The sequence below is a fragment of the Myotis myotis genome, unplaced genomic scaffold (genome assembly GCF_014108235.1).
Source record: "Myotis myotis isolate mMyoMyo1 unplaced genomic scaffold, mMyoMyo1.p scaffold_m19_p_1, whole genome shotgun sequence".
NCBI classification, from domain to species: domain Eukaryota; kingdom Metazoa; phylum Chordata; class Mammalia; order Chiroptera; family Vespertilionidae; genus Myotis; species Myotis myotis.
The window spans coordinates 118,110,573-118,123,421 of NW_023416313.1; the positions used below are offsets into that span (position 1 = coordinate 118,110,573).

Sequence of the window (12,849 nt, forward strand, 5' to 3'; positions counted from 1 at the left end):
CGCCATCTTGGTTCTCCCCCGACATAGATTTCTATAGATACTGGCCTTGGGATAAAATCTGGAAAGCTATTGAACCTTAGTGTGAAGTAATTGGCTTTATCCTTTCCCAAGGAAACAGACTTTGATAGAAGGGAGGGATAGGTAGGAGGGGCAGGAGGTAAAGGGTCACCCTAGAGGGCTATGCAGGCTTCAGGAACCCTTGACCCATGACCTACCCATTCTTTCTATTCCTTTTCCCACCCCTAGGGCACCCACCAGGAGTGAAGACCTGGCTCTGTCACCTCCACTTCTCTGTTTTCCTTCCCTGACCCAGTGTCCTGGGGACCCTTCAGGCAATATAGCCTGGTTGGGTGGAATTCTCAGGGTTCTACAACTGAGCTGCTAGCATAGAATTTCTATGCCACAGTTCAGGCACCATAGCAACTGACAGAAATAAACACCATGCTTCACAATCTATGTTCTGCAGTGATGTCATCTCCAGGTCCTGTCTCCTGGGCCCTGTGGCTTGCTGCACCCTAGACTATCTCAGCTGCTCAAGCTGGAGTACTGTCTTCCTTCTCAGCCCCCACGACACCTCTGGAGTAGGGAAGAGTGGATTCAGGAGTTTGGGCAGGGGAACCTGGAATAAGCCCCACACCAGCTCAGCTCCTTGCCTGCTGCTTAGATGCTATTGGAGCTTGGTTCCAGCCATGAAACTGCCCAAGGGGTCCAGGAACTCTGTGTTCTATGGGCAGCACCCAGAGAAGAAGGTGCAGGTGCCCTCATGGAAAGAGGTGAAGCAGACCCCTGTGATCATGGCGATGATCAAAGGTGAGAGCAGAACGCCCCCTGACCCCACCCTGAGCTTGGGCCCATTTCTCTCTCTGCTGGGCTGCTGAAGGTGTCCCAGCCTTCCTGCCTTGTCTCCTGCAGACTCTCTTTGAAGTCCACAGAAGATGTGTGCCTCCAAGCTGAACCTTGCAGGCAGTGATTAACTGCTGGGAATTTTCAGGGGGGAGGTAGGTAGGAAAGGAAGGGAGGATGTGGCTTGGAGTGAAGCCACCTTTAAAAAAAGGCTACGGATTTATGGGAGCCTTTAACCCAGCTTTAGCTCCCTCCCCTTCCCTTGAGCCTTAATCTCAAATGAAAGCAGAAACATTAATTTTTACTACATTGTTAATGACTGATTATTGCTGTTTGGGCGGTGGTTTAGTGCATGGTTAAATGTTTGAGCTCAGTTGGCTGATTGTCTCAGAATTTTCACATTACCAGCTTTTGTGACTTTGGGCAAATTGATATTTTTAAACCTCAGTTTTCTCATCTGTAAAATGGGAAAAATGATAGTATCTACCTTACAGAGTTGTTGGGAGGCTTAACTGAAATAATTCATATAAAATGCTTAGTATATTACTTGGCACAGAATAAGTTCTCAATTAATTGTAACTATTACCTTTTTTATTATGCAGTGCCTATCCAAGGGAAATTACATTTTTTTTTGGTATTTTTATTTTTATTTTTACTTTTTATTATTATTATTTTTTTATTGCTTAAAATATTACAAAGGGTATTACATATGTGTCCATTTTATCCACCCGCCCTAGACAGTCCCCTAGCCTCCCCTATCCCCCAGTGTCTTATGTCCATTGGTTATGCTTATATGCATGCATACAAGTCCTTTAGTTGATCTCTTACCCCCCTACCTCTTGCCCCCCAACCCTCCCCGGCCTTCCCGCTGCAGTTTGACAATCTGTTTGAGGCAGCTCTGCCTCTGTATCTATTATTGTTCAAAAGTTTATAATGGTCTCTATTATCCATGAATGAGTGAGATCATGTGGTATTTTTCCTTCATTGACTGGCTTATTTCACTTAGCATAATGCTCTCCAGTTCCATCCATGACGTTGCAAATGGTAAGAGTTCCTTCCTTTTTAGAGCAGCATAGTATTCCATCATGTAGATGTACCACAGTTTTCTAATCCATTCATCTACTGATGGGCACTTAGGCTGTTTCCAGATCTTAGCTATGGTGAATTGTGCTGCTATGAACATAGGGGTGCATATATCCTTTCTGATTGGTGTTTCTGGTTTCTTGGGATATATTCCTAGAAGTGGGATCACAGGGTCAAATGGGAGTTCCATTTTCAGTTTTTTAAGGAAACTCCATACTGTCTTCCATAGTGGCTGCACCAGTCTGCATTCCCACCAGCAGTGCACAAGTGTTCCTTTTTCTCCACATCCTCTCCAGCACTTGTCGTTTGTTGATTTGTTGATGACAGCCAGTCTGACAGGTGTGAGATGGTACCTCATGGTTGTTTTGATTTGCATCTCTCGGATGATTAGTGACTTTGAGCATGTTTTCATATGTCTCTTGGCTTTCTGAAATTCCTCTTTTGAAAGGTGTCTATTTAGGTCCTTTGCCCATTTTTTGATTGGATTGTTTATCTTCCTTTTGTTAAGTTGTATGAGTTCCCTATAAATTTTGGAGATTAGGCCCTTATCAGATATGACATTGGCAAATATGTTTTCCCACACAGTGGGTTTTCTCGTTGTTTTGTTGATGGTTTCCTTTGCTGTGCAGAAGCTTTTTATTTTGATGTAGTCCCATTTGTTCATTTTCTCTTTAGTTTCAAGTGCCCTAGGAGCTGTATCAGTGAAGAAATTGCTTCGGCATATGTCTGAGATTTTGTAGCCATTGGATTCTTCTAGAATTTTTATGGTTTCCTGTCTTACATTTAAGTCCTTTATCCATTTTGAGTTTATTTTTGTGTATGGTGTAAGTTGGTGGTCTAGTTTCATTTTCTTGCATATATCTGTCCAATTTTCCCAACACCATTTATTGAAGAGACTATCTTGGCTCCATTGTATGTTCTTGCCTCCTTTGTCAAATATTAATTGAGCATATTGGTTCGGGCCGATTTCTGGGCTCTCTATTCTATTCCATTGATCTATATGCCTATTCTTGTGCCAGTACCAGGCAGTTTTGAGAACAGTGGCTTTGTAATACAACTTGATATCTGGTATTGAGATCCCACCTACTTTGTTCTTTTTCAGGATTGCTGCAGCTATTCGAGGTCTTTTTTTATTCCAGATGAATTTTTGGAGAGTTCGTTCTAGGTCTCTGAAGTATGCTGTTGGTATTTTAATGGGAAGTGCGTTGAATTTATAGATTGCTTTGGGTAGTATGGACATTTTAATGATGCTGATTCTACCAATCCATGAACACGGTATGTTCTTCCATCTGTTTATATCTTCCTCTATATCTTTTTTCAACGTCCTGTAGTTTTCTGAGAAGAGGTCTTTTACCTCTTTAGTTAAGTTTATTCCTAGGTAGCTTAATTTTTTTGGTGCGATGGTAAACGGGGTTGTTTTTATAATCTCTCTGAAAGTTCACTATTGGTGTATAGAAACGCCTCAGATTTCTTGGGGTTAATTTTGTATCCTGCTACATTGCCAAATTCATGTATTAAGTCTAGTAGCTTTTTGATGGAGTCTCTAGGGTTTTGTATGTATAATATCATGTCGTCTGCAAATAAAGACAGTTTTACTTCCTGTTTTCCAATTTGGATGCCTTTTATTTCTTCTTCTTGCCTAATTGTAATGGCTAACACTTCCAGTACTATGTTGAACAGGAGTGGTGAGAGGGGGCATCCCTGTCTTGTTCCTGTTCTTAGGGGAAATGGTGTTAGTTTTTGTCCATTGAGTATGATGTTGGCTGTGGGCCTGTCATATATGGCTTTTATTATGTTGAGGTATGATCCTTCTACTCCCACCTTGCTGAGAGTTTTTATCAAAAATGGGTGTTGAATTTTGTCAAATGCTTTTTCTGCATCAATTGATATGACCATGTGGTTTTTTTCTTTCAATTTGTTTATGTCATGTATCACGTTTATTGATTTGCGGATATTGTACCATCCTTGCATCCCTGGGATAAATCCTACTTGGTCATGGTGCATGATCTTTCTGATGTACTGCTGGATCCGATTTGCTAAGATTTTGTTGAGGATTTTGGCATCTATGTTCATGAGGGATATTGGCCTGTAATTCTCTATCATTGTGTTGTTGTTACCTGGTTTTGGTATTAGGGTGATGCTGGCTTCATAGAATGAGCTTGGAAGTGTTCCTTCCTCTTGAATTTTTTGTAGTAGTCTGAGGAGGATAGGTTTTAGTTCTTCCTTGAATGTTTGGTAAAACTCCCCTGTGAAGCCATCTGGTCCTGGGCTTTTGTTTGCTGGAAGCTTTTTGATGACTGCTTCAATTTCTTCCATAGTTATTGGCCGGTTGAGATTTTTAGATTCTTCCTGATTGAGTTTTGGAATGTTGTATTTTTCTAGGAATTTGTCCATTTCCTCCAGGTTGTCTAGTTTGTTGGAGTAGAGCTGTCCATAGTATTTTTTAACAATCATTTGTATTTCTGTGGGGTCTGTTGTTATTTCGCCTCTATCGTTTCTGATTTTGTTTATTTGGGTCCTCTCTCTTTGCTTCTTGGTGAGTCTGGCTAGAGGATTGTCAATCTTGTTTATCCTTTGAAAGAACCAGCTCTTGGTTTCATTGATTTTCTGTATTGTATTTTTGGTCTCTATGTCATTTATTTCTGCTCTAATCTTTATTATCTCCTTCCTTCTGCTCACTCTGGGGTTTTCTTGTTGCTCTCTTTCTAATTCTTTGAGTTGTAGAGTTAGATGATTTACTACCATTTTTTCTTGTTTTTTGAGATAGGCCTGTAGAGCTATAAACTTCCCTCTCAGGACTGCTTTCATTGTGTCCCATAGGTTTTGGATTGTTGTGTTTTCATTGTCATTAGTTTCCAGGATGTTTTGAATTTCTTCTTTGATTTCATTGGTAACCCAATCAATATTTAATAGCACGCTATTCAGCTTCCAGGTGTTTGAGTATTTTGGGTTGTTTTTATTGTAGTTTATTTCTAATATTATACCATCGTGGTCTGTGAAGACGCTTTTTATGATTTCAATCTTCTTGAATTTGGGGATACTTTGCTTGTGACCCAATATATGGTCTATTTTTGAATATGTCTTATGAGCATTTGAGTAGAATGTATATGCCGTGGCATTGGGGTGAAGTGTTCTGTAGATGTCTATTAAGTCCATCTGATCTAGTGAGTCATTTAGGATTGCTGTATCTTTGCTGATTGTTTGTCTAGAGGACTTATCCAGTGCTGTCAGTGGTGTATTAAAGTCCCCTACTGTGATTGTATTGTTGTCGATCTCTCCTTTGATATCTTCCAGGAGTTTTTTTTATGAATTTGGGTGCTCCTGTATTGGGTGCTTATATGTTTACCAGGGTTATATCTTCTTGTTGTATTGATCCCTTTAGTATTGTGAAGTGGCCTTCCTTATCTCTTGTTATGGCCTTCACTTTGAGGTCTATTTTGTCCGATATAAGTATTGCTACCCCAGCTTTCTTTTCCTTTCCATTTGCCTGAAAGATATTTTTCCATCCTTTCACTTTCAGTCTGTGTGAGTCCCTTTTAATGAGGTGGGTTTCTTGTAGACAGCAGATGTATGGGTCATGTGTTTTTTATCCATTCAGCCACTCGATGTCTTTTGGTTGGAGCATTTAGTCCGTTTACGTTTAAAGTTATTATTGAAAGGTACTTGTTTGTAGCCATTTCTTTTTGTGTGTGGCTGTTTTCTTTCTGAGCTTTTTATTTCTTATTTTTATACCAGTCCCTTTAGCATTACTTGCATTGCTGGCTTGGTGGTGATAAACTCCCTTAGCCTTTTTTTGTCTGTGAAGCTTCTTATTTCCCCTTCAAGTATGAATGATAGCCTTGCTGGATAGAGTATTCTTGGATTCAGTCCTTTGCTTTGCATCACTTTGTAAATTTCTGTCCATTCTTTTCTGGCCTGATGTGTTTCTGTTGAGAAATCATTTGACAATCTAATGGGAGATCCCTTGTATGTAACTTTCCGTCTCTCTCTTGCAGCCTGTAAGATTCTCTCTTTGTCCTGAACATTTGCCATGGTAATTATGATGTGTCTTGGTGTGGGTCTGTTCAGGTTCACCTTGTTTGGGACTCTCTGGGCTTGTGTGACTTTTTTCTTCCCCACCTCAGGGAAGTTTTCTGATATTATTTCTTCTAATAAGTTTTCTAATCCTTGTTCATCCTTCTGTTGTTCTGGTACCCCTATTATTCGTATGTTGTTTTGCTTCATGTTGTCCCAAAGCTCCCTTAGGCTCTCCTCCTGTCTTTTAATTTTTTTCTCCAATTGCAGTACATTTTGGGTGTGTTTTGCTTCCTTGTCTTCTAATTCACTAATTCAGTCCTCCGCTTCTCCTAGTCTACTGTTGATACTTTCAATGGAGTTTTTCATTGCAGCTATATCACTCTTCATTTATCTTGGGTCTTACTTAAGTTGCTGATTTTTTCATCTGTTTCTTCTAGCTTCTTCCATATGTTATTGATTTTTTCATCTGTTTCTTCTTGCTTCTTGCAGAGGTTGTCGATTTTTTCCTCCATCCGGTTTATGCACTCTAGGACCCTTATTCTGAATTCTTTTTCTGTCATGTTGCATGCCTCTGTATTACTTAGCTGCTTTTCTGGAGAGTCCTCCTTCTCTTTCCTTTGGGGGTTTCTTTGTCTACCCATGTTTGATCTCACTGACATATCTAGACGTTGAGTCATTCAGTGGTTGCTCCCTTGGTGGCAGTGACTCCTTGGTCTGTGGTTGCTCTTCGGGCGGTTGCGGTAGCAGCTGCTCTTCAGTTGGCAGCAGCTCCTCTGGTGGGTGCTGTTCACAGCTGTGGTGGCTCTTCTGGCTGGTGGGGCAAGGTTTCACGTACAGCTGCTGTTCCTCAGCAGAGGGTGTGGTGCTCAGGAGGTTGCTGTTGCTTGGATCTGCTGCGTTGATTTAAAGGCACAAAATACAACACAACAAGGCACCACGTACCAGGCACTATACACAAATATATTCACGATATTAATAAGCCCAAAGAAAGGTGACCACCCGAATTAAGAGAATTAGGGTATAAGGAAGAAGGAAGAGAAAAAGATAAAAGAGAAAAAAGAAAAGAAAAGTTGGGACCAAAAAAAGGAGTGCAAAAATGAAATTGGGAAAAAGGAGGGGGGAAAATAAAAGCGAGAAAAGAAAAGAAAAGAAAGAAAGAAAAAAAAGAGCGAAAAGAGAGAATGAAGTGGAAGAGGGGAAGAGACTTTTTATATGAGGAGAATACTCCTCTAGAACAGCCACTAATCCCAACAAATTCCAGCAACAGCTCCCTGGAGATGAATGCAAACTAGAAACAACCAATAATATAATGATGAAAATAGAATGGAGAACACTAATCCCAAAATAAAATAAAGAGAAAATAAAATGGCGCTTTAAAAAATGGTAAAATGGTAGCAGTAATAATACTGGTTAAAAATAAGAAGGTAGTAATTAAAAGGGTAAAATCAGGTGATGGAAAAAGAAGAAAAAAAAAGAGAAAAAAAAGAAAAAGAAAACAAAAGAAAAAAAAATTGGTTTCTTAGTTAAAAGGTGAAAAAAGAAAAAAAAAATTGCAGTAGTGAAGGTCCTTCGGTTCTTCTATTCTTCAGTGTGGCTCGCCTCAGACCTGCCAGGTATTCAGGAGAGTGTTGAGTTTCCCTGCGATACACTGTTCCTCTGTGTTGTAAACCACAGTTCTTATTTTAAAGCAGGCCGCATTTGTTTCCCAGACTGCCTTATTTTGTGTTTAGCAAAGAGTCAGTTTGTGGGTCAGCCTCTGGGTGGCAGTGTTCTGGGGTTGGCCTCTGAGGCTATAGGGCCTCTCTGTCCAGTGGACTACATTTTTTAAAAAAAATATATTTTATTGATTTTTTTTACAGAGAGGAAGGGAGAGAGATAGAGAGTTAAAAACATCGATGAGAGAGAAACATCGATCAGCTGCCTCCTGCACATCTCCTACTGGGGATATGCCCACAACCCAGGTACATGCCCTTGACCGGAATTGAACCCGGGACCCTTCAGTCCGCAGGCCGACGCTCCGTCCACCGATCCAAACCGGTTTTGGCGGGAAATTACATTTATCTGGGAACACTGCCTTTCGTGCAAGGAAGCAGCTCGATGGTGGGATTTGTGGTAGTGTGACGTCAGTGGGAGCAAAGACCCTGAAGTTCTCATGGGGCACTGTACTTGGGGCTTCCTGCCTCTGACCTTGTCGGCCCACAGTGAGCATTGCTCTGTCTGTTCTCATAGGTCCGGGGCCTGCCAAGTACTTGCGGCCATCCTGCACAGGCTACCTAGGCCATGACAGCTCCATGTTCCAGGAGCCAGCCTGCACTCTGCACACTCAGCACTCAGAGAAGCGTGAGTGTTCCCCACACCTTGGGTGTAGGGTTATTGTTAGATGTTTGGGGGTGGCAATGAGAGAAAGGAGCCATTATCTGTAGCCACAGCTCCCTGGGAATGCAGGCCTGCCCTGACCTGGACACCAAGGTTATCTGCTAGATCTAGGTGGATGTCAGCAGGGATGCCCAAGTGACCCACACCTCTGAAGGCAATTCTGTGGGCATCTCCCAACTGGGCCTCCCGAGGGAGCTTTAGAGGGATGCTGTCACTGTCCAGCTGGCAGAGCAGGGTCTCCTTTCTGTCTGGTCATTGGCTGGAACCCTTCAGTTCTGGCTATTATGGATTCACTTGCCATAGCAGCTGGGCAGGAATAGCTGGAGATTGGGGGAAAGTGGTGGGAATGGTGGCCCCCAAGGCTTTCCAGGTGGCTTGGAACCCCCTGAAAGGGTAGGAGCATTGGATCACAAAAGAGCTGGAACTGCTGGCCAAGGCCAGCAAGAGGAGAGCCTGGGCAGGAGTATGTATCTGGGAGTCTGAAATCTAGGGTGCCTGCCAGACCCCTTCCTGGGGTGACATATTCACCTCAGCAGGGTACCCCCATAACTGAGGCTGGGACCCCTTTTTATTATTGACAATATTACCTATATTCCCCATCCCCCCACCCTTTGCTTCCCTGTACCCAGTCCCCATCCCTCCCAGGCCTTCACCACACTATTGGCTGTGTCCATGGGCTATGCATATATGTTCTTTGGTTAATCTCTTCCCTTTCCTCCTCCCCTCTGAGGTCTCTCAAATCTGTCCCATGCATCCATGCCTATGGACCTATTTTGTTCATCAGTTTATTTATTTTGAGCCCCTTTTTAAAACTAACAATAGCCACTATGCCTATTATGACCCCTTGGCACCATCACTGACTAGTGGACTAAGCTGCTATGCAGCTGTCCCTCTGGACAAGTTCTCGAGAATGTTAAAAGCCCCATTTTACAGATGAGGAAATCAAAGTTCCCAAAACACCCAAGAACCTGAGGAATTGAGAAAGAACCCTTCACTCCTTTCTTGGGGAGGAGGGTCTCACCTGGGGACAGACTCTGGGACTGACTGAGCTCTGTGGCTGCCTTGCAGGGATAATGGACATATGCAACCCTGGGCCTTGCTATTTCCTGAATCCTAAAATAACTCGGGTTGGACTGTCCAGCTGCCCGCAGATCCCCATGGCGGAACGCATCTCTAACCTGTGTAAGATGGGATGGGGAGTGGGGTTGGGAGGTTGAAGAATGGAGGTGTACCCTTAGGACCTGAGCGGGGTCAAAGGATCATGACTCTCCTCTTCCAGGTGTGTCTGTGGATGCTGGCATCTCCCTGCAATGTCACATCAAGACACTGATGTCACCATGTCTGTGTCACAGTACTTATGTGCTGAAGCCAATGTTATGCATGTGTCAGGGGTGATTGTTATGATACAAGGGGCCCCATATAGGGGCAGCAATATCGCTATGCTAACGAGCTCATGGACTATAGTGATTTCAGGATGTTTTCTTGGTGTTGCCATAGGGACAATGTCAGAATGCTGACAGCCCAAGGTGACATACTGATAACACTTGTGTTTTTTTCTTTTTGTTAATCCTCACCTGAGAATATTTTTTTTCTCCATTGATTTTTAGAGAGATTCGAAGGCAGGGGGAGAGACACAGAGAGAGAAACATCGATATGAGAGACACACATTGTTGGTTGTCTCCCGCACACACCCTGACTAGGGCTGGGGATCAAGCCTGTAACTGAATATGTACCCTTGATCAGAATCGAACCTGAAACACTTCAATCAATGCTCTAACCACGGAGCACTGACTAGGGCATAGTTTTTATATTATGACAATAGTGTCACATTCTTATGTCAGGATGGCCTAAGTCCCTCACCTGCCCATAGATCCTGTAGGGTTGGAAGTCTCCCTGTCCAAAGCTAAGGTGGCTCTAGTGAAGTCACATCAGGCTAATCAAGGCCTCAGTTCCCCACCTTCGCCCACTTTCAGGCCTGAGCTCCACCCCAGCCTCCTGCCACTACTGCTTGGAGAAGACCCACCCCCCTGGAGAACGCAGGGCTCCGCAGTACACTTTCGGCTACCGGTGCCCATACAGAGTAATGGACCCCAACCCGGCCCCCAACCACTACCAGCTGCCACTCTTGCTGGGGCCCAACATCCCCATCAACCGAGCTGCTCCTTGCTATAGTTTGGCCTCCACAGACAACAACTGGTTCTACAAGAAGAACGTGGCAGGAGGTCCTGGGCCAGCCATGCACACCCGCCCTGAGCCATCTGTCTACCAGAACCGCAGCCCCATCTACAGCATGGCCAAGCGCTTTGCCTGCCCAATGGACGATACACCTCAGCCTGGACCGGGTTCCCATGATGTCCAGCTGGTTACAGTACACAAGCCCCGCACACCTGCTTTCACCATGGGTGTTAAACACTCACCCTACCTGTGCCCGCTGGTCATTGACATTCACAACTGAGGGCCCTCCTCGTGTACTCACTCACTCCTCCCCACAGAAGATATTTTCTATATCAAAATGAGCAACTTACCAAGGTTTTGAGTAGCAGAGCTGGTGCCTGCTGTGTTTAGCACACAGAAAGTATTAGATAAATATTTTTATTTTTTTATTTCTTCATTTTGTAAATGTTCATGACTGCTTCCTTTGGGCCCTGCCCTGGATGAGGGGTGGGAATACTGGGAGGCATTACAGGTCAATGTCTTGGAGAAGTTCTGTTCTGGCTCACCAGGAGAGGCCACATGTTCTCAAGAAGCCTTGGGCAGAGGTTCCAGAGAGCTGAGTTCTAGTTCTAACTTTGCCACTAATGTGCTGTGTGGTCTTGTGCAGCTCCCGCCCATCTCTGGGCCTTGGGATTGCATTTTGTGCAGTGAGAGTGGGGGAAGACCTGGAGGATGATCCAGTTTCCTCTAGGTCCAGAACTGTGTGACTCTGAATCCTGACAGTGCTCAGTACCTTAGAGGGGAGAAGGGAAAATGGGTGGGGATAGAGGATGGAGGGGTCACTCTGGTTGGGAAAGGGGGAGAGGTGAGTTTTCCTGGGGGAAGGACTCAGGAGAACAAGCAGAGACAGTGTGTAGAAGGAAGGGTATTCCTGGTGGTGGTAAAGATAAGAGCAAAGGCAAGTAGATGGGACCAAAGGGTGCAGGGCAGGGAGTTGGGGAGGCTCAGAGGGCTCAAGCCCAGGCTGCAGGAGGCTGGCTGGTAATGGGACCAGATGGTAGTCAGCTTGGAGTGGACTCAGGCTTTGCCCACTGGGCAGTAGATAAGATATAGTATTTTCAGAATTCTTTGGGCAGAGAGAGAAGGTTAGCAGGATGGGCATAGCCTGAAAGCTGCAGTCAGCCTAGGGAGGAGGCAAAGGGGCTGAGCAGGCTGCTAAGAGAAGGGTCTGCATGTCACATGCTGTCTTTGGAGAGTCACTTGTATGACCCCAGCCTCAAAAGCTTAGCCTAGCAGTGCTGGTTAGAGGAGGAGCCGCACACCAGCCAGAAGGGGGCGGAGTTGCTTCGCTCCTGAGTCCAGGCCTTGCTCACTGCCCCCGCTGGTTCTGACTTGGCTTTTGGCAGCCAGGTGCCAGCTCTGGGGAGGCTGGGGTCTCTGGGACTGGTATTTGTCCTTCCTTAATTCTTGGTATCTGGATCCCCCATTCTGACTTGCTACTTTCCCTGGACACAGGAGGTATGAGGGGGACTTCTATCCCTGCTCTGCAGCTTGGGGCCAATGACAGGAGTGAGGGTGGATTATGGAGGGAGAGGGGCTGGGGGAAGAGGAGAGGAGGCAAAATATCTCCCAGACCCCATGGCTCAGGGAGAGGCACATTCTTCTGCATCCATTGCCCCAAGAGCTAAGAGGCAGGAGAAAGGACCACTCAATATTCTGATATGTCTTCTGGCTCATCCTTATGAATCTGAGAAATATTCAGGTTTTAATTGAAAATGAAAATTGGCCCTAGCTGTTTTGGCTCAGTGGATAGAGCGTTGGCCTACAGACTGAAGGGTCCCAGGTTTGATTCCAGTCAAGGGCACATGTTCAGGTTTCTGGTTTGATCCCCAGTAGGGGGCATGAAAGAGGCAGCCGATCAATGATTCTCTCTCATCATTGATGTTTCTATCTCTCTCTCCCTCTCCTTTCCTCTCTGAAATCAATAAAAATATATTAAGAAAATGAAAATTCAGTTGAACAACTTTGGCGGCCAGAAAGGAGCAGAGAATATCTTTGGGGTATTAAAAGTACACACACACAGGGGGGCGGGAAGGGGGTTAAGAGATCAACCGAAGGACTTGTATGCATGCATATAAGCATAACCAATGGACATAAGACACTGGGGGGTAGGGGAGCCCGGGGGAATGTCAAGGGGAGAAAAAAAAAAAAAAGGAGACATATGTAATACTCTTTGTAATACTTTAAGCGATAAAAAAAAAAAAAAAAGGACACACACACACACACATCTGAGTATTTTTTTTTTTTTTAATCTTTATTGTTCAGATTATTACATTTGTTCCTCTTTTTTTTCCCCCCATAACTCCCCTCCTCCCA

The 12,849-nt window shown here is 44.2% G+C and overlaps 1 protein-coding gene across 1 annotated transcript; it reads left to right on the forward strand.

Moving 5' to 3' along the window:
* The first annotated feature begins 689 nt into the window (after window positions 1-689).
* ODF3L1 (outer dense fiber of sperm tails 3 like 1) lies at window positions 690-10,774 on the forward strand. Its single transcript, XM_036318272.1, has 4 exons — window positions 690-810; window positions 8,173-8,283; window positions 9,388-9,501; window positions 10,293-10,774. The coding sequence occupies exons 1-4, from the start codon at window positions 690-692 to the stop codon at window positions 10,772-10,774; spliced, it is 828 nt and encodes a 275-aa protein (XP_036174165.1).
* The last annotated feature ends 2,075 nt before the right edge of the window (window positions 10,775-12,849 follow it).